At 42.3% G+C, this 25606-nt stretch overlaps 2 protein-coding genes and 1 long non-coding RNA gene across 7 annotated transcripts in view; 2 read left to right on the top strand and 1 right to left on the bottom strand.

The window, feature by feature from the left end:
• THAP12 (THAP domain containing 12) overlaps positions 1-13017 on the bottom strand; it is a 39336-nt gene extending 26319 nt beyond the window's left edge. For all 4 annotated transcript variants that reach the window (XM_036861160.1, XM_036861161.1, XM_036861159.1 and 1 more), the window contains exon 1: positions 12649-13017. In XM_036861160.1, the coding sequence (XP_036717055.1) occupies positions 12649-12737 (89 nt within the window). In that variant the 5' untranslated portion in view covers positions 12738-13017. The remainder of the gene's footprint in view (positions 1-12648) is intronic.
• A 171-nt stretch (positions 13018-13188) lies between these two features.
• Positions 13189-25606, top strand: part of LOC118899073 — a 51335-nt gene continuing 38917 nt past the window's right edge. The window contains exon 1 of the long non-coding RNA XR_005020876.1: positions 13189-13287. This is a non-coding gene — a long non-coding RNA (uncharacterized LOC118899073). The remainder of the gene's footprint in view (positions 13288-25606) is intronic.
• GVQW3 (GVQW motif containing 3) overlaps positions 13294-25606 on the top strand; it is a 29024-nt gene continuing 16711 nt past the window's right edge. Inside the window, exon 1 of one of the 2 annotated variants that reach the window (XM_036860047.1) lies at positions 13294-14188. In XM_036860047.1, coding sequence (XP_036715942.1) covers positions 13724-14188 — 465 coding nt within the window. In that variant the 5' untranslated portion in view covers positions 13294-13723. Of the gene's footprint in view, positions 14568-25606 lie in introns of those variants that run through there. The other variant, XM_036860046.1, reaches the window with a different exon arrangement.

The raw sequence follows: 25606 nt of genomic DNA, 5'->3' as shown, positions 1-25606 counted from the left end.
AAGACTCAATCATCAGCAGTACAAGCAAAAAACTGCACAACCATGAGGCCAATGGCTTAACATTCCCCTCAGGATTTCAACTTAAACAAGCATATGAAAAGACACTGTCATTGTAGAAAATTATTAAGTATTTGTTCCATAAATAACTAGAGTTGATTATGGAAGCATGATGGCTGTATTCATTTGCTTTATTATAAACATGATTGTATACAATGATGTACAAACTAGATTGCAAGCTCCATGAATGCAGGGATTGTGTCTACACAATCTAGTACACAGACAATGTTAAAGATAGTGAATGAGACAAAGTCCATGTCCTCTTGATGCTTAAATATCTGCAAAAAAACATCATCATCATCATCATGCTTATTCTTCATCATCATCATCACAATGCTTATTAAGCACTTATTAAGAGCCAGACACTACTGGTAGAAATTTCAGGAAAACAAAATTGAATATAAGTTGATTAAAAAAAACAAAGGGAGGGCTTCCCTGGTGGCGCAGTGGTTGAGAATCTGCCTGCCAATGCAGGGGACACGGGTTCGAGCCCTGGTCTGGGAAGATCCCACATGCCGCGGAGCAGCTAGGCCCGTGAGCCACAACTACTGAGCCTGCGCGTCTGGAGCCTGTGCTCCGCAACAAGAGAGGCTGCGATAGTGAGAGGCCCGCGCACCGCGATGAAGAGTGGCCCCCGCTCTCCGCAAATGGAGAAAGCCCTCGCACAGAAACGAAGACCCAACACAGCCAAAAATAAATAAATAAATAAATAAATAAATAATTAAAAAAAACAAAAAAAACAAAAAAAAACCAAAGGGAGTACTATTATTATTATTCCCCTTGTGCAGATGAAGAAACAAAGGCACAGAAATGTTAAGTAATTTGTTAAAGGTTACAACTAGATCTTTCCTTCATTCTTCAAGCTTCTAAGAATAAAAGTCCGCCATCAATATATAGTGTCACAAACTTGAAAACATATTTATTTTATAATTACATCATAGTATATTTTCTTATGTCTTAACATTACAAATTCACCCCTAAACACACACAACACTCTGATACTTAATTCGCTCCACTCTCAATATGTAAAACCATGGTGAAATGTTGATTACCTAACCTAAACTAAAACCACACCTAAATTGTTCAGCATCTCATTTGACTAAGAAGTAATACTATACACAGTAATGATGCCTAAGATATCCATATTTTAATCAAAGTTTTACACAGCTGTACAATATGATTATAAATATTTCATGTTTCAACATCTAAATTATTTGGTATAAAAACTCTCACCATAAAATAAGTTGTCATATTGCTAGAGTTAAGTTTGTTTTTTAATTCTTAAATCTCTGAAGACCTTCCACACAGAACACTACTGTCTGTATTATTTCTGAACTAAGTTGAAATAGCTTTCTGGTAAAAAGAACACTCAGATTCAATCAAGAAAGGTTGAGCATCACTTTGTTATAAAGCAGAAACTAACACACCATTGTAAAGCAATTATACTCCAATAAAGATATTTAAAAAAAAAGAGAAAGGTTGAGCAGAGAGGCCAATTAACTACACCTACGTGTTCCATATCAAATACCTAGAAATAAACCTAGTGAAAGATGTGTAAGACCTCTAACAGAAAAAATTTTTTAAATAGCTTAAATAAATGGAGGGATATACAAGTTCATGGATTGGTACACTGAATCCTGAAGATCCTGGACTTCCCTGGTGGCGCAGTGGTTAAGAATCCACCTGCCAATGCAGGGGACACGGGTTCGATCCCTGGTCCAGGAAGATCCCACATGTCGTGGAGCAACTAAGCCTGTGCACCACAACTACTGAGCCCTCATGCTGCAACTACTGAAGCCCACACACCTAGAGCCCGTGTTCCACAAGAGAAGTCACCAATGAGAAGCCGGCGCACCGCAACGAACAGTAGCCCCCACTTGCTGCAACTACAGAAAGCCCGCATGCAGCAATGAAGACCCAAAGCAGCCAAAAAAAAAAAAAAAGGTATCAATTCTCCTCAAAATGATTTACTGATTTAATACGATCACAACAAGTTCTTTTGTGCATGTCTCTGTGTGTGTGTGTGTGTGTGTGTGTGAGAGTCAAAGAGAGAGAGACAGAGAGAGATAGAGAGAAATGACAAAGATCATTCTAAAACTTTACACAGAAATTCAAAGGACCAAGCATAGTCAAGACAATCTTGGGGGAAAAAAAGTTGGAAGACTTATACTACCAGACAGTAAGACTTATTATAAAGGTTATTAAGACAGTGTGGTATTGGCACAAGGATAAAACAATGGAACAAAATCGAGAGCTGTGGATGCTTAAGACAAAGGTAACATTGCACAGCAGTGAAGTCAAATTTTTTCAATAGTGCTGAATGGGATATCCATATGAAAAAAAATGAATCTTGACCTGTATTTTTACACCATTTACAAAAAAATTAATTCCAAGTGAACTGTAGATCTAAATATGAAAGAAAGGTAAAACAAAGTTTCTAAAAGATAACACAGTAGACCATCTTCATCACCTTGGCACAAAGATCTCTTAAAAAGGCAACAGAAAACAAAAACTCTAGAGGAAAAGATGAATACGTTAGGCTACTTTAGAGTTAACTTTTCTTCATTAAAAGAAGTCACTTAAGAGTGAAACGGCAACCCACAAAATGGAATAAGGTATCTGCAATACATAGATCCAACAACGAACTCATATCCAAAATATATATGAAAAACTCCTACAAATAAATCAAGCAACCCAATATAAAAATGGGCAAGAGACTTGAACAGGCAATTAACAATAAAAGCTGGCCAATACACATGAAAAAAATGCTCAGTAAAAAAAAATAATAATAATAGGACTTCCCTGGTGGAGTGGTGGTTAAGAATCCGCCTGCCAATGCAGGAGACACGGGTTCAAGCCCTGGTCAGGGAAGATCCCACATGCTGCGGAGCAACTAAGTCCATGCGCCACAACTACTGAGCCTGCGCTCTAGAGCCTGCAAGCCACAACTACTGAACCCACGTGCCACAACTACTGAAGCCCGTGTGCCTAGAGCCCATGCTCTGCAACAAGAGAAGCCACCGCAATGAGAAGCCCCTGCTCGCCGCAACTAAAGAAAGCCCGCATGCAGCAATGAAGACCCAACACAGCCAAAAATAAAATATAAATAAATTTTTAAAAAATAATAAACAATTTTTTAAAAAGCTCAATCTCATTAGTCATGAGGAAAATACTAATTAAAACTGTAAATATTACTACATACTCATATGAATGACTATGATATAAAAGAAATAATACCAAATGTTGATGAGAAGGTGAAACAACTTGGCCGATCAAGGGTGGAAAGGATAAACTGTGGTATACTATTATATATAGACTACTATGGCAATGGGAATGAATGAACTAGCTAGATTTCACAAACATAATGTTGAGCACAATAAGCCAGGAGTACACACTATGTGATTCCTTTCATATTAAGTTCAAGAGTAGGCAAAACTCATCTATGGTGATTGTGTAGAAAAAGAGTTAACACAGCAGGCCTGAGACTGCTATCCTCAGAAAGGCTTGTTTTTAAGGCTGGTCTTTTGGCTGATGTCTGGGAACTTGGCTGGTAAACAGTTTCCTACACTGACATAAAACTTCTTCTAACTGATAAGGTGACTTATGGTGCCTAGACTGTGCAAACAGTATGACTTTTAATGAGCACCTGCCTTCCTTCTGGGAGTCTGGAATTTTAGCATATGCTAAGCAGAGTGTGTCTAAATGACCAGACCTCAATAAAAACTTTGGGCACTGGGTCTCTAATGGGCTTCTCTGGGCAGAAACATGGCACACATGTTGCATTTTCATTGGTGGGGAAAGTGGGATCTGAGTGACCCCTCATGGGAGGGAGAGAGCATAAGGAAGCCTACACATGGATCCTTCCATACTCTACCTGTGTCTTTTTCCTCTCATGATCCAGATGTGTGTTCTTACTACATTGCTGTAATAAATCTTAGCTGTGAGCACAATTAAACACTGAGTTCCATGAGTCCTGGTAAATCTCTGGATATGGGGGTGGCTTAGAGACTCCCAAAACGGTAATGATAGTGAGAACAGTGGATACATTTGGGGAGAGGTAATGACTAGGAGTGGGCACAAAGGAGGCTTCTGAGGTGCTGGTAATGTTCTATATCTCAAATGTGACCTGGGTATATTCATTTTGTAAAAATTCATCAAGTTTTAGACTACCATTTTTGCACTTTTTCCTATGTATGTCATATACCAATAAAACAGCTCCCTATCACTCTTCCCCTTCTCCTCAATAACCAACTAATCTAATGTGTGTGAAGTCAAACAGTGTCTACTACGGGGGAGAGTAGGATAATGACTGAAAGGGCCACAGGGGAGAGGAAGTTTGGGATGTTAGTAATATTCCATTTTTTTAAAATCTGGGTAAAAGTTTCATGGACATGTTACTCTGAAAATCTAACAAGCCATACACTTATGATTTGTGATCTTCTGTATATATATGTTTTACATCAATAAGTTATAAAAATTACATAAAACCACAAGCCTTTTTTACATGCATACATGTATTTGTTTTGTTTTGTTTTTTTAGTAGTAGTTATGAGACTTGTGGCTAGATCTTGGGTTTTTTTTTTTCATACATGTATTTGTGTATGTGTTAAGATGTATACACACACTTATACAGTTATCTCTCAATTATTTTTTTTAACCAATGTCTTCCCTGTCCTAGCTCTCCCTGTCGCTGTTCTGTGCCCTGTACTTCAGATTCTGCAGCCTTTTTTTTCTCCCTTGGCAGAGTGGAATGACTCCCCAAATCCATCTACTTCCAAACTAGTCTTACCTTTCTCTCACCCCTTCTCCAAGTGTAAAATGTTTTAAAAAGCCAATTTGAGAATATCTTTCCCTGCTTAAGATCCTTTAGTGACTTCCCGTTACCCTTAGGATAAAGAACCAACTCCTCACATGTCTTATAAGATTCTGCACAACCTAGATCTTGTCGACCTTTCCCTCTTCATATCGCACCCACCATTGCACTCTGCCCCCTCACAAGCCTTACTTCAGTTTCATGAATGCATTGTGATCCCTTTTATCCTAGAGCTGTTCCCCATGCTGTTTATTCAACCTAGAATCCTCTTCATTGCCTTTTTTCATTTCCTTTGCACAGGAAAGCCTTTGCAAACATCAGCCGTCAGATCTAACTCAAACGTCACTTATTGAGGAAAACTTTTCAGATTTGAAGAGTCTGTACCCACACACACACACCCAGATAGGTAAAACTCCTCTACCTCTCTGTACAGTAGTCTCCCCCTTATCCGTGGGGGATATATTCCAAGACCCTCAGGGGACGCCTGAAACCACGTATAGTACTGAACCCTATATATACTGTTTTTCCAATACTAAATGGTGGGTAGTGTATACAGTGTGGATGTGCTGGATGAAGGGATGATTCACATTCTGGGCAGGACAGAGTAGGATGGTGCAAGATTTCGTCATGGCTACCCGGGACAGCTAAAAGTTATGAATTTCATCCTGCCAAATCCAATGGTCACTTTCTCTCCTCAACTTAATCACTCTTTCAGTACTATTCAACCATCATTAACCACTCCTTTTTAAGTTTTGTTTGTAATTTTTTCCTTCAATGGTCTTCAACTTATACAGAATTTCCAAACCATATTCCAAGGAACACTAGTCAAAGAATTGTTCCAAAAAAAAAAAAGAAGGTTTCACGGTCAAATAAGTTTGGATAATATTACATACTTTATCCTACATTTGGGGTTTTAGATATTCCTGTAGGACCTTGAATAAGTTAGCCAACCTCTCTGTGTCTGCTTTGCTCATCTGAAAGTGTTCCCAGTGAATTTAAGCTTCTTGCCTCCTCGCAAAAGAATGTGGAGGTGATGTGATAGGTAAGAAGTAGATTTACTGGACTTCCATGGTGGTGCAGTGGTTAAGAACCCGCCTGCCAATGCAGGGGACACGGGTTCGAGCCCTGGTCTGGGAAGATCCCACATGCCGCGAAGCAACTAAGTCCGTGCGCCACAACTACTGAGCTTGTGCTTTACAGCCCTGCGAGCCACAACTACTGAAGCCCGCGTGCCTAGAGCCCATGCTCCACAACAAGAGAAGTCACTGCAATGAGAAGCCCACGCACCACAACAAAGAGTAGCCCCCGCTCGCCGCAACTAGAGAAAAGCCTGTTTGCAACAACAAAAGACCCAATGCAGCCAAAAATAAATAACTAAATAAATTTTTTAAAAGAAGTGGATTTATTTAGAGAGAAACACACTCTACAGTGTGGGCCATCTCAGGAAGCGAGAGGCCTTGGGAAACACACTCCACAGACAGAGTGTGGGCCATCTCAGAAGGCAAGAGAGCCTCAAAATATGGCATGGTTAGTTTTTATGGGCTGGGTAATTTCATAGGCTAAAAAGTGGGAGGATTATTCCAACTATTTGGGGGGGTGGGGAGGGGGCTGGGATTTCCAGAAATTGGGCCACCTCCCACTTTTTGGCCTTTTATGGTTGGCCTCAGAACTGTCATGGCGCTGGTGGGTGTGTCATTTAGCTAATGTATTACAATGAGCATATAATGAGGCTCAAGGTCTACTGGAAGTCGAATCCTCTGCCATCTTGGATCTAGTTGGTTCTAACCAGTTTTTGTCATGTCCTATGGCTAGCTGGTTCTAACCAGTTTTTGTCATGTCCTATGGTTATGTCATTCTTTTAAAGGTTGTGCTCTGCCCCTTTCCCTCCTGTTTCAAACTATCTCAAAATTTATTGCAAGGGTTAATTGAAATAGTGTACATAAAACACATAGAATAGTGCCTGGCACACAGAATAAAGTATTCTCTAAGTATTATTGTTATTATTACAACTCACAGCATTGTTTGGAGGATTAAATGAGAGCATATGAAAGTACTTTAAGACTGTACCTTACAGAAGTGATTCTCAAACTTTGTAGTCTCAGGACCCCTTTACCTCTTAAATTATTAACTATCTAAAAAACTTTTGTTTATGTGCATTTTATCTAACAATGTTCATGATTACAGAAACTAAAACTTAGAAATTTAAAAAATATTTATTAATTCATTAAAAATAGCAATCCCATTACATGTTAACATAGATAACATTTTTAAAAAATAACTATTTTTCCAAAACAAAAAACATTTAGTGAAAAGAATGGCACTGTTCACCATCTTTGCAAATCTCTTTAATGTCTAACTTAACAGAAGATACCTAGGTTCTCACATCTGCTTTTGTATTTAATCTGTTGCCATATGTTGTTCTGGTTGACTTCAACCAAAGACAATGACTCCTCAATGACATGCAGTTTAAAAGGTTATTACAATATTCCTCTGTTTCCCATATAATTGTGGATGTTCTTTGATAGGGCACTGGAAGTCCACAAGCGGTGGTTTCTTAAAGATTAGCTGCAATGTGGAATCTGAAACCAGACGAATGAGCCTTTTCACACTGTTTCATTAAAATCCATTAGTCTAACTTGCACTTTGAATAGAAATTTTATCCATGCATGTCTTTGTAAAATCATGAATTTATCAGTTTGAGTTAGGCAGACCATCGGAATGGTAACACATTTCATTATACAATATATTAAAAGTCACATTTATCAATATCACCACAGATTGCATCAGAAAAGTCTAAATATTAGAGAGCTGTCAAGCTCAAAGTGATGAATATAAATTTTCCAAAATTCTAATTTTTCCTTGAATGCTTGGCTGTCAGTTGCTTTCCTTGAAGTGGCAGGCTTATTTTGTTCATTTCCAAGAAAATCTCTACCAAACACCTGCATCTGAATAATCATACTTAGAAAATTTTATAGAACACAAAATATAATTTATCTGAGCAGTGATTTCATGTTACGTAGCCCCTAAAAAACTCTACTGTACACTCCTGAGAGAATAAGCATGAAAAAAGCAAATAATATCAGTGTTATTATGAAGTAGTTTTTACCTGTAGACTCCTTGAAAGGGTCTTGGAGACCCTCACAAGTGCCTGGGAAACCACCGTTTTACATTTTACATCTTAGAGTACATCAACTCTAAATTAACTTTGATTAAATTACCAGAGAAACTTGGAAAAGACCTCACTACCTCAGGGATGAGTCAGTACTAACTGCCTGAGGAGGAAGAAGAGCCCTTCAGCTGCCCAACTCTCTCTAATAATAAGAGCAATTCATTAGCTCTACCTTTACCTGGTCTGGGGATGAGTTCCACTGTGACTCGCCCCCAGGTTCCTGCCAAGCTTGGGCATTAGTCAAGCCATCCTGGGGCAATCATGATTTAGGCATTTTTTTTTTTAAACTTTAATTTTAGGTAATCTATCTCCCTGCCACTGCCCTAAGGTGAGTTGATTCTATTATTTTATATTTTTTAAAAAGTACATTAATGCCACTTTTTCTAAACCAATATGAGATATTAGGGTATGAAATTCCACATAGTGCCGTTTATTGATTACACTCTTGAATTTTAAGTTACCTCTAAATAGCTGTTTCTAAAAGTGTGCAAGGCATTTATAAATATGATGAAATGGGAAATGTACTATTTAATAGCATTAAATATACTTATCTTTATTGTTAGTTAACAATGTGAGTTAACTTTTGAATAATAGGTAGGGCGGCAATGTCACCTTTCATCAACCCTCCCTACAACCCATTTACAGAAAAAAAAAAAAACTAGTTATAATCACTAACCCTAAGAATACTGTTATTAATTCAATAAACAACTCTGGAAACTACTGTACTCCTTTATTATAATTAACTCTGGGCACAGTGGAAAAAAACTGTCAAATTCAGTAGAATTTGAAATCCTATAGTATTGACCTTTGGTTCAGAAAAAAGTTAAGACCTTTAATACATTGTTAAGTAAAATAAGCCAGACACAAAAGGACTATTATTGTATGATTCCACTCATAGTATGAGTAAAAAGTACCTAAAACAGACAAATTCATGGAGACTGAAAAGTTGACTGGGATATGAGGAGTTATTGCTTAATGGTTAGTTTTTGCTCAGGGTAATGAAAAAGCTGTGGAAATAGATAGTGGTGATGATTGCAGAACATAGTGAATGTAACTAATGCCACTGAATTATACACTCAAAAATGGTTTTTAAAAAATGGTTAAAATGGCAAATTTTATGTTATACTACTGCCATTTTATATAAGGGACTTGAGCATCCATGGATTTTGGTATCCACGGGTGGGGGGGGGTCCTGGAATTAATCCCCTGCAGATACCAAGGGACGACAGTATATTTTTATCAAAAAATTTAAAAATTAATAATGGTAACATACCAAAAGCCACTGAATTGAACACTTTAAATGGGTGAATTGTATGGTATGTGAATATCTCAATAAAGATTTTTTTAAAATAAATTTACTTATTTTATTTATTTATTTTAGGCTGCATTGATTTATTTTAGGCTGCATTATTTATTTTAGGCTGCATTGCTGGGCGCAGGCTTTCTCTAGTTGCAGAGTCGGGGCTACTCTTCATTGCGGTGCACGGGCTTCTCATTGTGGTAGCTTCTCTTGTTGCGGAGCATGGGCTCTAGGTGTGGGCTTCAGTAGTTGTGGCTCGCGGGCTCAGTAGTTGTGGCTCACGGGATTAGTTGCTTCGCGGCATGTGGGATCTTCCCTGACCAGGGCTCGAACCCGTGTCCCCTGCATTGGCAGGCGGATTCTTAACCACTGTGCCACCAGGGAAGCCCAATAAAGAGTTTTTTTAAAAAAATTAAGAGAAGTTCATAATTTGGTCTTGAAATACTCAAGGGGCTCTTACATAAAAAGGGCACCGGGGACCTCCTTGGCGGTCCAGTGGTTAAGACTCCACACTTCCACTCTAGGGGGCACGGGTTTGATCCCTAGTTGGGGAACTAAGATCCCGCATGCTGCACGGCGAGGCCAAAAATAAATAAAATAAAATAAAATAATAAAATTTAAAAATAAAATAAAACAGGGAACAGCTTTGTTCATTGTCACCCTAAGAACAAAACTAGGACCTCCCAAGCATAAATTATAGCGAGGCACATTTCCACTCAATAAAAGGAAGAAACAATAGCCAATGCTGTCCAGAATCCTCAAGTATCCCCTCACAAAGCAGAGAAACTGGCACTGGAGGTGTTTTAGCAAAGGCTCACCTGTCAGAAATGCACAGGATTCCTAAAGGGTCCATAAAAAATTTGATATGAAATTGTGTCGATCTCTTTTCTCAACGGTCCTTATATTAGATTCCCAAAGGGGACAGAGACCCAAAAAAGGTTTAAAAGCCACTATTCTTGAGGGAATTCTGACACTTCAAAGGATACCGCACTAGATCTAAAAACTCCTTCCAAATCTGAGACTGTAAGCCCCTAAAGGACATACTCCCTGACTAAGAAGTATAATGAAAAGAGTATTCACTATCTATGAACATGAACAACCTGTGGTCCAGAATTGACTAGTGGTGCCCTCATTATGCAAGTGAAATATACTCCCAATTTGGCTCAAAGGAAGATAATGCTGAATGGAGTGAGGCTCAGTCAGATTAAGATGCTCCTCTTCTCTGCTCCCACAGAACCCAACAGCTATTCCTCACTCTCTTGAGCTAGTTCCTCATCTCCCTGAACTTTAAACACTAGGAACACCCCAGGGCTCAATCCTCATACCTACTCTGCTTTATTTACCTGGTTCCACGGTTTTAAATACCCTCTATAAATTGAGAACGCCCATATTTACAATCTCCAGTCTGGAAGTCTCTAAATTCCTGACTTGTATATCTTTTTATGGTTTTAGCTCTTAAATATTTAGATCATTGATCTAAATATGGACCATTTTGAGTTCACTGATGTATATAGTATGAAGACATCTATTCTTGAATGTCTATCAGGCCTCTCAAACTTCACATGTCCTAAACCAAACTTTTAACATTCCTCCATCAAATCTGCTCCTCCCTGTCTTCCACAGCTCAATAAAGGCTCAGATTAAAAATCTTAGAGTCATTCTTGACTTCAGTTTTTCTCTTACAACCTACATCTACACCATTAACAAATCCTGTTGGTTTCACCTTCCAAAATATATCTCAAATGCAACTACTTACCACCTCCTCCTCTATTAACCTGGATTATCACAATTGCCTTTAACTGGCCTTTCTGTTCTCACCTCTGCCTCCCTACTATGTATTTAACAAGTACCCAATGATCCTGTTTAAAGTATACGTCTCTCCCCTCTAAACCCTTCCACGACTTCCTATTTCACTCAGTATAAATACCATAGTGCTTTCCACTGCTTACAATGGCCTACACAATTTGCCCCTACCACATACACACACACATTTTTCTGGTCTCATCCTTTCCTCTCCCTCCTTCCTTAAACCAGCTTTAGCAGTCCAACCAGACTTCTGGTTGTACCTCTAACAAGCATGCCCTGCCTGTGCATTTACTGTTTCCAGAGACTGAAATGCTCTTCCCCTAGATACCTCCATGGCTGACCCCCTTACCTACTTCTGGTCTTTGCTCAAATACACCCTCTTAGTGAAGCCTTCTCTGATAATCCTATTTAAAATAGCAATCGTGCCTCCCCTGCTACTCCTATTCCCCTACCCTACCCCCCGTCACACACCTGCTTTTTCTCCATAGTATTTATCACCATCTGACACAAGGTATATTTACTTATTTCCCCCCACTAGAACGTAAACTCCATGAGAGCAAGGACTTCGATTTATTCATCTGTACCCTCCCAGTGCTCAGAATAATGCCTAGTACCTAGTAGGCCTTCCATAGATATTTGCAGAACTAATAAACAGCATGCTATATTATAATCGCCTGCTTACACATCTGCCTCCTTAATGGACTGTAAGCTTTCTGCAGGCAGCAACGCTACCTCGTTCACTGTGAATTTCCGGTACCTCTAATGTTAGTGCCCTAGCACACAGTAGGTGTTGATCTGAAATGAATGAATCAACAAGGGATGCCAAGGAAAAAATCCTCAGCCTTTCAAACACAGCCCCTACTCTACCACTCTCTAAATACAAGTCAGAGCGTGTGGGTTACCTCAGAGAAGAGGTTTCAATACCAACTCCCATGCCCTCTCGCGTACCCCGCCCCCGCCCCCCCCCCGTTATCCCCACATTAACCAAGTGAGATAATGAGTAACGGTCAGAGCCAAAATCCGAACCATGAACAATTCCGAAGAAGGGAATAGTTGTGACCTGACTTGAGATCAAAGGTGGCCGGACTCCAAAAAGAAACACTGTCCCGGGGGTAGAAGGGCCCCGGTGACCACAACCATAGAATCCAAGGCCCTCTTTTGACAGCTGGGGAAACTAAAGCCCAGGGAGGACAGAGACTTGTCCGAGGTCACAGGAGCTAATCAGGGCGAGAACCCCCCTCACCCCGCCCGCGCCGCCCCAGTTGCCTCTAATTTCGGGTGGAGCCCTACGCGCCGAGCCCCCGCGGGCGCACGTGCTCCAAGGCCCTCGAGCGCCAGCCAGCCCACGGCTAGAGGCCCGCTCCCCACCTCGGGGCCAGGCTGGGGTCGACAACTGTGCCCCCCCCACACCCCTCTTAGCCCCGGAGCCTGCCCGGGGCCAGCGGTTGGCAGCGTGCATCGCGGAGGAGGGCCCGGGCTGCCAGCTCCGCGCCCACCGCTCACCTGGCTGGATCCCGCGGGAACCTGAAAAAGGCTAGGTCCGACTGCGTGCTCTTCCGCGTGCAGTTGGGGGCCGCGCAGAAGTTCGGCATCGTCGTCTGCCCGCCGGCCGGCCCAGCCCTCCCCTCCCCGCCTCCTCAGGGCAGCCCGCCCGCCCGTCGGGGCCGGGGAGGGGAGCCAGGCCGGCCGGCCGGCTCGTTAGGGCCGGCGCGCCGGGGGGAGGGGCGGGCGGGAGAGAAGCCGCGAGGGGCAGGAGGGGCGCCGCGGTCCGAGGCCGGGCTGGGGATGCGGCTCCACAGTGCTGTGAGCGGCCGGGAGGATTTACCGCCGCCGCCGCCGCTGGTGCACCTCCCGCCCGCCCGGGACGCTGCCGCCTCCTTCCCACAATGCACCCTGGCGCCCGGGGGTGCCCTCTCTTCCCTCAGCCTTCCTCCCCCGCCCCCTCCTTTCCGCCGACTTCTCCGCGGGCGGGCACGCGCAAGGAAGCGCGCCTGCTCGGGCGTGGCGAGGCGGAGGCGGAGGCGGGGCCTGGCCCAGGCTGCCGCAGTGCGCCTGCGCGCGGCCTACCCCGAGAGTGGAGGGAATGGTGCGTGCGGGCGTGTCTCCCCGGACTCTAGAACGTCGGATCCTGGGGCAGGTCCGGTAGGTTTGGCGTGCGCGGGTTTCTGCAGATCTGGGGCGAGCTTGCACGTTACATCACCGGTGCATCGCTTCTTGCTTGCTTAAATTAACACCACATAGGCTTTTATTGCGGAAATCGCCATAGACTCTTAAGGGCCGCGGAACGGGACGGCCTTCGTAACTGGTTTGCACACCCCCAGCAGATCTCCGTGCCGCGGAGTTGGACGCAGACGTGGGTTGTAGGAGCTTTCATTTTCCCCAGCTTTGCAGCTACTCTTTGGCCCCGTTAGCTTCTAGATTGGAAGCCGAGGGGCTGAAACTCAGAAAAGCAATTACTCTTCCCTGATGAGGCAAGAATAGCGACATGATTCCACCTGCAGCCCTATAGAGATTGGTCCCTCTGTCTTCCCCTCACAGTCGTGGCCTTTTAACGTTCCTGTGTTATTTGAGTGCCAAAATGAGTGACCGATATCTAGAACAAAGGATTAGTATCAAATTCTGCGTGAAATTGAACAAGTCTGCAAGTGAAACCCACCATCTTTTAAAAGAAGCTTATGGGAATGAAGTCATGTCAAGGGCCAGAGTTTTCGACTGGCACAAAAGGTTTAAAGAAGGGCGGGAAGACATTCGAGATGATGCCCGAAGTGGTCGTCCAGTCACCCACCGGACGGATGAAAATATCCAGAAGGTCAAGGACTTGGTTTGTTCGAATAGGCAGTTAACTGTGAGGATGATGGCTGAAGAGTTAAATTTAGATAAAGAAACCGTTAGGCTCATTCTGAAAGAAAACTTGAATATGAGGAAGGTATCTGCAAAAGTTATATCGGGTATTTTGAAGGATGAGCCTCAACCTCGAAAACTTGACTTTCGGTCTGATCATTCAAAGGAAACTAGGAAAAATAGCTCATGTGTGAGGGAAAAAGTAACAAGTTCTGAACCATGGAGTCATCTCCAGGGCGAAGCTGGTGGGGAAATGCCTCTGCCTGTATCCCATCCCAAAATCCATCCTTCCAGCTAGCTGCTGCAGACTTCATCTTCAACGAGCCTTCCCAGCAGGGCGGCTCAGGCACCGTGGTGAAAGGAATCTGGGGTGGCTGAACCCAAACTAGAAAGCTGCCTCACGGTGGTTAGGCACCTTCATTTGCTGCTCATCTATTTTCAGCTTCTTTACGACTCCTCTCTACATGTCATGGCCCTGCTACTTACTCTTTGCTGGACTCTTGGGCCATCTTCCTCGCTGTTCTCCACAACTTTGAAGAACTATTGGCTGTTGACTTCTGGTACTTGCTTGTGCTTGATTTTTCTTTTTTCTTTTTTTTTTTTCCTTAAGTTTTTTCTTCACTGTCCAGACCTTAGCTTGTTGTGGCTGTCCTCTTCCTTTGTTCTCAGTATTCTGCCTCAGGGGATCATACGAATGAAAAGTGGGAGCAGGACCTCTTGGAGTCTCTCTCTCTGTGCCCAGGGAGGCATACTCTGCTGGGAGGACCCCAAAAGAAGGCCTACAGTTCCAGCCTGCTTCACAGTCAGGGCCTGAGGTATGGTACGGAAGGCAGTGGCATACTGACATACTGAGCAATGCTAAGGGCCGATCCCTCCCAAATGACTCAGTGGGAGCCCCTCAGAACTCAGGGGTTCGCCACCCATCCTGACCTTCTCACAGACCTACCCCTCACAGAAGTCCTGGGTTTGTTTCATTCTAGTCTTGTGCTTTGGAACCCCGCCCCCCCTCATTTGGGTGTATCCCCTCTGATGGAGGAGGAGGATCTGGTCCTGGAAAATAGAAACCAGGGCACTCAGGTCCAGGCTGTGATATGTGAGGAGGAAGACAAGGTGACACTCTAGACCTTGAATTAAGGGAGTCTGCTGCCTACGTGCTGATTCCCACACAGCAGCCTGTTTTTAGTAACTAATATCAAACTTGTCAGGTGTTTTTTTTGAGCACCTGCAGTGTTTAGAACGCTGCTGAGCACTGACAGTGTGACATTATGAAATAAGATCACCAAGGGCTGGGTGGACTCCATGGATAAGGTGGTTCCTGGGCTGGATCCATAAGGAAGGATGAGACAAGGAGGCTAGGAAATTAGAGCCTGCTTCCCAGGCAGGTGGAACAGCATGAGGCTCCGAACCTCCATCAGTAGGAAAATGAGGGCACTGTTGGCTGAAATAGCAAAGTCCAAAGAGGAAGATAATGGTGTTATACAGAAGGTAAATAATTTGGGATGATTTGCTTCCTCCCTCCGCCCCCAACTCTATGCTAGTAGTTTATAAATTGCTTCCCCCGAGTCTGTGGATAGGTTTATAATAGCCTACTTATTTGATTATCTAATTTTCTCATCAAATCCTCAAAAAAGCAGTCCTTCCTAGTTTAGACTCCTTTATCTCTTTCTGGCTCTCTGCCAGGGTTTATGGAATGGAACTTTTCCCAATTGGGTTCCAAGTAATACCACATAGACTGGAAACATCTCAGAACACCTGGTGGAGGAGTGTGTGTGTGTGTGTGTGTGTGTGTGTGTGTGTGTGTGTGTGTTGGGTGGGGGGAATGATTAGCAACAGCGTTTCACAGGATTGGCCAATGTCTATGTTTTAACCCAAGGATTTTTACATTCCTATTATTTAACTGGTAAGTTAGTAAACAGTATTGGTTGATAGTAGAGGCCCAACATTTATTCAACACAGCTGTTTTTAGTTCTTTTCACTATCACCTTCAAAAAATAACATGTTTCCCACTAATACCTGTCAGCTTTGAGGCACTCTGAAACTTAGACCTTATCTCACAAATAAAAGATATTGTTCAGGAAAGTTCTCAAACCAAGCAACAGCTCACAAACGTCTGCCTACTTAGCAATTTCTAAACATTCCATCTCAGGATCATTACATCTTCCTGCATCGGATAAGGCCCTGGGCTCCCCATGAGGCCTTTGCAACAGGGACAATGCACTTCTGGAAGAAAGCCGCCACAGCTGGCAACTTGGTGACTGAACCAATATTAATCCTTGCTCAGCCCAGGGGGTAATTGTTGCAGAATTGTATGCCCCTATGCCCAGGCCAGGTTCCCACAACAGTACCTACAGGCATTATTTCCAATCTGTGATAACACAGAGGTCCTGAGAGAACTTATTTCTAGATTTATTCCTGTCCTGTAAACAGGGCTGGAGTGACCCTGCCAAAGATGCTGGACCAAGACCATGTTGGAGAGTAGGGTACTGGAAGCCATGTTGTCCCAGACAGGGTTTGGACACAAAGCAACCAGAAGCAGGTAATCAGGAGGGTGAATTCAAATTGTTACAAGTAGCTGTAATGAAAAGGACTTAACTTATTACCTTAGATCATGTCCTGGGCGGTAGTCAGGTTGAACTGCACTACCTGAACCCATTGCCCATTTGCAAGGCTTCTCAGAAAATATTCAGTAAGATGATAATAAACCCTAGGAAGCCTCAAGTTTGGAGGGAAGTAAAAATATTCATGCAGAGCAAACCATTCACACATGGCTGCTCAGAATCTCTACACACCAGTTTAGAGCATAATCTCAAAAGAGTGTCCTCAGACAAGAGAGTTCTCATGTAACAGTACCCCTTATGTGTCCACCCGCCAAATCTGTTTTATTTCTGACATGAATTTTGCCCGGCCTGCACCTTGCTGCCTAGGCCTCTTGAGATTTTTGATCCTGTAATCTCAGGGTTCCACCCATCATGCCCTAGGCCCTTGTCCTTGACTTTTCTCAGATACCGCTCAGTTTATTCTCCAGTTTGCTCTTGCTCTTCTGTTTCCCTGGGCTTTGTTTTCTGGTTCTGGACCACACCCTCCAGTAGCTGCTTTTGGCCACTTTGGTGTGCTGTCCTTGAATTCCCCTTTTGGTCATGGTTTTCCACTCAACTGCAACTTTTCTCTCTTCTGATTTTTATATCCCTCTTCCACGTCCCCACTTCAGCCCTATAGTCTTTTGTTTTTTTTGTTTTTTGGGGTTTTTTTTGGCAGTGCCATGCAGCTTGTGGGATCTTAGTTCCCCAACTAGGGACTGAACCCGGGCCTTCAGCAGTGAGAGCACAGAGCCCTAACCACTGGACCGCCAGGGAATTCCCAGCCCTATAGTCTTGAGTAAAGAAATTGCTCCATCCCTGGCCCCAGATTGCCTTCATATATAAGGGGCACACTGGGAAGGAACAAAAAAGCTCCCTCTCACCCTTAGCCACCAGGGGTTCCACTCCCCAGAGGCAACAGTATTACCAGTTTCTTGAGGCAATTTGGTTACCTCTAGTACTCAGGAGTTATGAAAGTTTTTCAGAGATATAATATGCAAATCGCACTCTCCCAGCAACTCTATTTTCCCTGGCAGGAGAAGCTCCATCTAACCATAAGAGATGAAGCCTGGCTCTCTGTAGGATGTCAGGAAGAGAGCTGGCCATCTGCAAACCTTGACCATAATTCTCAAGCTAAACACACAGTCAAGGAATCTCTCTGGGTTTCAGGCTGACCTTCCCCTTCCCCATTCTGGTTCAAAATCCACATGGAATGGTATACACTACAGCTGGAAGTCTGGGAGGAATAAACACTTTCCAGGGCAGATCATTCCATCCTTGAGTTTATCCAGTCCGTTCTCCACCCATCATCCCACCTTCCACCTGTCCCACTGGTAATGATCAAAAACAGAAAGAACAAAATATTCACCAATCTTTGATTTCGAAAAACGTGGGTAGTTCTGCAGTCTTCTGAATTCTGCCCCTGGCTCTGAGTTCTCACTGAAATGTTATTGTTTGGGAAGAATGTGTACCTGGGGCCTGCTTTCCAGAGTCTTCCCTTCAGATCCATTTCTTAGAGTTCAGACTTTGGAGGTGCCCGGATAAATCTGGATGCTAAATGACTTGAGGATATCTAGTACAGGAAGGGGGTACGATTGGGAACTGTCACTGTATCACATGTACTGATCAGCCAGCCTGCCATTTACAGACCTCATTGCCAGCAAGTCTCACTAGGCTCCTTGGGATTGGTCACCAGGGTCCTATGTGGCTCAATAAGAGTCGTCTTTGCTGCTGGGATTGTATATGTAACCCTGCGTTCTCCAACGCCTTCTTGGTTGGATCAGACCCCTCAGATTCTGCCAGGCTTTTACATCCTATTTGAGGCAGCACGCATATTTATCTTCTCTAGTCTCTGTCTTACCAGATCCTTGCAAATACTGTCCCAGTTGCATCACCCTTCTCCCAGTATTAATATCCAGAAACAAAAAATCTGTAGTGGGAAACTTTAGTACTTCTTAGGTCCCACTTGGATTTAGTGAAGAGGTCAGCAAACTTCTTCTGTAAAGGAAATGTCTTAGGCTGTGTGGGCCATACAGTGGCTAGTGTAATTTCTCAACATTTTAATGCAAAACCAGACATAGCTAATATGGAAACAGATCAGCATGGCTATGTCCTAATAAGACTTCATTTATGGATACGGGGATTTAAATTTCATATAGTTTTCGCATGTCACAAAATATTTTTTTCAAGCCACTGAGAATATTTTAAAAATTCTTAGCTTGCAGTTCATAGAAAAACAGATGGTGGGCCAGATTTGGTCCATGGACCATAGTTTTCTGACCCCTCGTCTAATGTATATAAAATGTGTATATAAAAATGACAGGTGATTGATCCATCGGTAACATTGTTAATGCCAAACTGATCTGGCAATGTCTGACAATTTACTACTATAGAAATTGTGGAATATTGAAGGTAGTCTTTATGGTGCCAGGAGCGTGAACTAGAGCTGAATGATTGACTGTATTACCTTGACCATATTTTGATTCACAAAATAAGTTTTGTGCTGTTCTCGGCTAAAAATTATAATACACAAACTACTACCTATATTTTGCCCTTGTAATATTTCCAGAAAAAATTGGCAATACTGAAAATGGTGCCAAGTTATAACCAGTGATAACAGAATGAACTGAAGGTAATTCCAAAATTGCCTTGACCATGAACAGCATTTGGATAAGTTTGTTATCACCTATGAAAGTGACTACTATGGAGGTGACAAAACTCATTGCATTATATTTTTTTGCATGCTTGTAAAAAAATTATATATATATATTGGCAACTGGTACCAAGCTATGTTCTTTTAGATATGTTTACTTGTTTTTCTCCTAAAGAGTGCCATATTGTGTCACCTTCATTTAAACTGATTTTCCAAAGTTGAAATAGAATCTCAGGATTGAAAAGACCTTTGCAAGGGTGTTTAATCCAGCCAGTCATGTTTCCTTTGAATCCAGGAGTGGCTAAATCCTACAGCTGCTGAAAAACTGCATCTGAAAGGAGATTCTGTGTTAATTCAGCAAATTTTTATCGAGTGGCTCTATGTGCCAGGCAGTGTCCTATGTGCTGGGGTACAGCAACAGACAAAGCAGACACAAGCCTTAGATTTGACAGTCTGAAATCTAATTATATTGCTGTTCACTCTTGCAAAACTTCTGTTCCATGTGCTCACACTAACTCATTGTTAATTGCATACCTGGAAAAAGGTTTGACCTTTGCCACAGGCCTCTCTGCTGTGGTCATGATGCCTCTCCAGCTGCATTAATAATTTAAGGACTATATGTTCCACTTAAATTTTATTATCCTTTAGACCAATCTATATTGGTAGAAAAACACGCTGGCAATGTTGGAAGTGTAAATTGGCAACAGCTTTCTGAAAAGCAATTTGGCAGTATGTATCAGGAGCCTTAAAAATGTTTATAACTTCTGATCCTCTAATTTTACTTCTGGGAATCTGTCCTAAAGAAATAGTCTGAAATGTGGGCAAAGTTTATGTTTTAACAATCCAGAAGTCCAACAGTAGAAAATTGGTTAAGTAAATTACACTATGACGATACTATAGACTAGTATGCAGTCATTATAATTAATGTTTGTAAAGTGTTAAAACAGCATGGCAAAATACTTATAAGTGAAAAGAGTGACATACAAAATTATATACATAAATCCAAAAATATTTTTCTAAACTATTAATACTTTTATTATCAGAATAAAACAATAGCACCAAAAGTTGGCAATGGAGAGAATGGGGCCAAACCATTAGTTTGGTCCAGGAACAATTAACTGGCTGGGTCCACATGGAGACTGTATGATACTATTGTATTGGTAGCAGGAGTGGGACAGAAGGGAAACGGGCCTTCCCCAAAGGAGAAGGGGATCAGAATCCCTACAAAAATCCCAAGTGATATGAGAAGACACCACAAATGGCATGTTCCTGTTATGTGGTCCTAGGGAGGTAAAGGAGCACATATGGATCAAGTATATTCTGACAAATGGAAAGGATTTGAAGTACTCTCCTGGGTAAAATTAACCTTATTCTTGCATTCTCTCATACAAAATGAATATTCTTGAGATGGATTTTATTACAACTGATTCTCTGAAGAATCCTTGAGCTTCCCATATAATTTCTGTAGGATAGGAATGGCTTTCGATGTGCGGAGTCTACCTCCTCCCATGCTGGGACACTCAACACGGATGTACATGGGAGTATTTGATATTCCACACTGAGAATACCACATGAATATCAATAGTCATCTTAATGATGTAACTTAGGAAACTTGAAGGTTTGCAAATGTTTTTGTTGGTGTCCAGAATTACTGTGCTTTTATTTATATCTGAAGAGTAATCATTCACAGGATTTTCAGGTATGAAATGATGTAGATAATTCCTGTCCATCCATAGATGAAATTGTTGTTCTGTTGGGGAAATGCGTCTTTCATTGTTACTTTAGCAAAATGTTTATCATTAAAATGCCAAATATATCTCCTCGGTGAAATTTCAGATTTTCAAATGAGTACCCAAAGTAAATACATGTTTTATAGGCATCTAGGTTACAGATTTGTCAAGCTGGAAAAGTTCTTCAAGGTCTAAGTCTCTTGGTCTATAGAAAGAACAAAGGAGTGAGACTGGGGTTTTAGTCCTGCTCCTTAACAAGCCATGGGACTTTGGGCAGTTCATTTGCACCACTGGAGCACTTCAGGTTACTCATCCATAAAAGGAGAATAATAAAACCTGTCTCATGGAGATGTTCACTTTGTTCATTCAACAAATATTTATTGATTGTTTATATGTATCTGACCCTGTTCTAGACACTGAGGATACAGCAGTGAACAAGACAAAAAAAATGTTCCTTCTTATGAGCTTACATTTAAGTGGGGGAGACAGACAAGAAATAAGATAAATGAGTGAAAATATAGTATGTTAGATAGTGATTGTTAGATGTGAGGCTTACATTAAAATAATGTATATGGGGTGCCCAGCACAATATCTGGCATGTAGTAAGTACTCAATAGAGAGTAATTTCCTTTGCTTCTTCAGTCTTCCTAACAGTTCCTGATTAGTCTACAGCATGGTAGTAATCAGTGAAAGGCCTGACCCATTTTGCCTTCTACCTCTTGCGAGTTAATATGGCCTAAACCTATTTTGCTTAAGAAGACAAAAGAATGCTTACAGATGTGTTTTATACTTCCTGTATGGCAGATTAATCAAGGTGGTGCCTAAACACTGTTGATAAATGACCTTTTCTGAAGCCAGTTGGCAGGGGTCATTGCTTGGAGCTAGATGGCATTTGTCCACAAAGACAAATGCATTGTTTCTTCGCTGTTTAAGCAAAATGGACTAGGAAACTGTACTGGCTGTTTCTCTTAAAGAAAAGATGTGTGACCTTTGTTCTGTTCCAAACATCGGAGAACTGGAAAAAATTTACATTATTTATGGGAAACCAGGGCATTGACTAAAAGCCTGGAAAAAGAGGGTTTAATACTTGTGGTTTCTATATATTTTTGCCCATTGTAGAAAATTTGGGAAGTTCAGAAATGTTTAAAGAAGCAGCCAAAAGTTCACCCCTAGGATTCAGTTATTTCACCAGACCCATCTCTCTGCCTCAGCTTTCTCCTTCAGAAGCATACAGTGAATAGTCATTTACTGAATTCCTTCTTTAGGCCTGGGCCTGTACTAGGCACAGAGGGTATAGCCCTTGCCCTTAGGCAGTACCGGCCTTGTGGGGGTAGGAAGAGGGCCGGAGGCGGAGAGACCACTGAGAATGGGCTCCTATCTTAGACTGTCAGTCTCTCCCAGAGGACAGCTCTAAGGAACAAGCTTTTGTAAAGAATTTGGAACAAAAGTTGTTATCATCACAGTTAGGGTGATTGTGGGAATGAGAAAGTGGAGTATAAAGAGGCAAAACACACAAAGCATTGGTAACTGGCCTGCTGGCCTTGCCACCCCCAGCTCCTCTTATGTAAAAGGGCCCTCAGTTCTGTCCTGCAGTATCACCTTTCAGAAGAAACTAGACATTAGGCTGTGGGCCAGTACCCCTGTATCTTGCTTTAAGAATCTAATAAGTGAAAATTCAGAATTACAACCCAGACTAGATGAAGAAATTGGCCCAGGGAGATTGAGTGAATTTTCTTGAATCACACATCTAGTTGGTGGCAGAGCCAGGATAATAATGAAGGACCTTGAATTTCTCTCAGTCCAGTGAGGTTTTTTCCATTACTCCATTGGTAATAATTTCCTTTACTAAAGTATACATTCTTAAGATAACTTTAAAATAATGGTCACCCTTGCATTTGATAAATATGATTTACCAACAGCTGATTTACATGCAGTTTGGGGGGAACATATTTATGACAGAGAAGGTGGTGCAAAGGTTTTTCCAAGTTTTCCTGGGGTGTCCAGGCCCCCTGGTCCTTCTCCTGGACTGTGTATTCACAAGTAAATGTTGGCATTCTGTCATTCATTTTTTCCAGATGTTCTTCCCAAGTAGTGTGTTATGTTTTGTGTTTTTAATATTTCTCATAGGGACTTCCGTGGTGGCACAGTGGTTAAGAATCTGCCTGCCAATGCAGGGGACACGGGTTCGAGCCCTGGTCCAGGAAGATCCCACATGCCATGGAGCAACTAAGCCCGTGCGGCACAACTACTGAGCCTGCGCTCTAGAGCCTGCTGGCTGCAACTACTGAGCCTGCGTGCTGCAACTACTGAAGCCAGTGCGCCTAGAGGCCGTGCTCTGTAACAAGAGAAGCCACCGCAATGAGAAGCCCACGCACCAAAACAAAGAGTAGCCCCCCCGCTCGCCGCAACTAGAGAAAGCCCGTGCACAGCAACAAAGACCCAATGCAGCCAAAATAAATAAATAAATTTATTAAAAAAAAAAATTCTCATATACATTTTTAAAAATCTGGGCAGGGCTTCCCTGGTGGCGCAGTGGTTGAGAGTCTGCCTGCCAATGCAGGGGATGCGGGTTCGAGCCCTGGTCTGGGAAGATCCCACATGCCGCAGAGCAACTGGGCCCGTGAGCCACAATTACTGAGCCTGCGCGTCTGGAGCCTGTGCTCCGCAACAAGAGAGGCCGCGATGGTGAGAGGCCCGCGCACCGCGATGAAGAGTGGTCCCCACTTGCCACAACCGGAGAAAGCCCTCGCACGGAAACAAAGACTCAACACAGTCATAAATAAATTAAATAAATAAATAAATAAATAAATAAAAAAAAAAAAAAAAAAAAAAAAAATCTGGGCACATAAATCCTAATAAAGTTCTCAACTATCTCTTCTATCCTGTCTCAAATTTCCAGGTGTGTTTATATTTATGACACAGTGTCTGAAGGCATGAACGATATCACATCGTTAGGGCTTATATTCCTAAACTCTAGACTTGCGTTTCTAGATGTTCTGAAAATTCTTTACACTTCACTTGTAAATGCCACTATACTATGCCATGACATTTCCAGAGTAACATATATTTCAAACAGGAAAACAGAGGAAGCCCAAAGAAAAGGGAAGTAGGTTTCAAATATAAATACAAAAAAAAACATTAAAAAATAGTAGAACACATAAGATGGGGAGGAGTATAAATTCTAGTTTCACGTCCCCTGAGAACAGAATGTCCTGCAGACCCACTTTAGGGACTGGCAGTTTCCACTAGCAACAAAGTGGCCCAATCTTGGAATCACACTTCCTTTGACTCTCACATCCAGTCAAGTCCAGTCATTCCCCTAACATGTCTTAGCGTCACCTACTGCAGCCAGACAGGGTGGTCACCCACCTCTCACGTCACTGTCCTGAAGTCCATCCTCTGTGCTGCTGCACACGTGCTATTTAGTTTGGAGTTTGCTGAAAACCAGAGGCTTTTTGATGCCAGCTTTTTGAGCCTGCTCAAGTCACACCCGCTGTCTCGAATCCATCCTTGCTGCCATCCACCTGGAAAACTACTCAGCACTCAAGGCTCAGCCTTACCATTGCTGTTCTCTACCCCTCCCTCACTTCTGTAGGGCAAAGCGGTCCCCACAGTGTACAATGCCCATTCTTAAGTGAAGGAAACCCTAACACTTAATTGAACTTAATTGTCTGCAGAATGTTTTTCCTCCCCTACCAACCTAGGAACTCAAAAGCCAAGACCACATCTGATTTCTCTGTATTACCTGCATCCAGAATAAAGCTTGCCTGGAGCTGTTCAATAAATGTTTGATAGATAAATGAAAGAATAGACTTATGGAAATTGATTCTTTAAATTTCTGATTAAACTCACCATTTTATCCATTTTGAAGTGTACATTTCAGTGGCATTTAGCACATTCACAGTGTTGTGCAATCATCACGTCTATCTAGTTCCAGAACACTCCAAAAGGAAACGTTGTATCCATTGAACAGTCACTCCCCATTCACCCCCTTTCCCCTAGCCCCTGGCAACCACTAATCAACTTCCTGTCTCTGTGGATTGGCCTATTCTGGACATTTCAAATAAATGGAATCATGCAATATGTGACCTTTGTGTCTGGCTTCTTTCACTTAGCATAATGTTTTCAAGATTCATCCATGTTGTAGCGTGCATCAGAACTTCATTACGTTTTAGGGCTGAGTAATAGGCTGTTGTATTGATATACCACTTCTTGTTTATCTGTTGATGTTTAAATGTCTGATGGATACTTAGGTTGTTTCCACCTTTTGACTCTTATGAGTGGTGCTGCTATGAACACGTGTGTACAAGTTTTTGTTTAAACACCTGTTTTTTTGGTTTTTTCCTAATAAATTGATTTATTTATTTTTAACTGCCTTGGGTCTTCATTGCTACATGCGGGCTTTCTCTAGTTGCAACAAGTGGGGGCTACTCTTCATTGCGGTGCACGGGCTTCTCATTGCCGTGGCTTCTTTTGTTGTGGAGCACGGGCTCTAGGTGCGGGCTCAGTAGTTGTGGCGCATGGGCTTAGTTGCTCTGCAACATGTGGGATCTTCCTGGACCAGGGCTTGAACCCGTGTCCCCTGCATTGGCAGGTGGACTCATAACCACTGCGCCACCAGAGAAGTCCCTAAACATCTGTTTTTAATTTTCCTGAGTACA

The sequence above is a fragment of the Balaenoptera musculus genome, chromosome 8, assembly GCF_009873245.2.
Source record: "Balaenoptera musculus isolate JJ_BM4_2016_0621 chromosome 8, mBalMus1.pri.v3, whole genome shotgun sequence".
NCBI lineage: Eukaryota > Metazoa > Chordata > Mammalia > Artiodactyla > Balaenopteridae > Balaenoptera > Balaenoptera musculus.
This window is presented reverse-complemented; position numbering and strand designations above follow the sequence as displayed.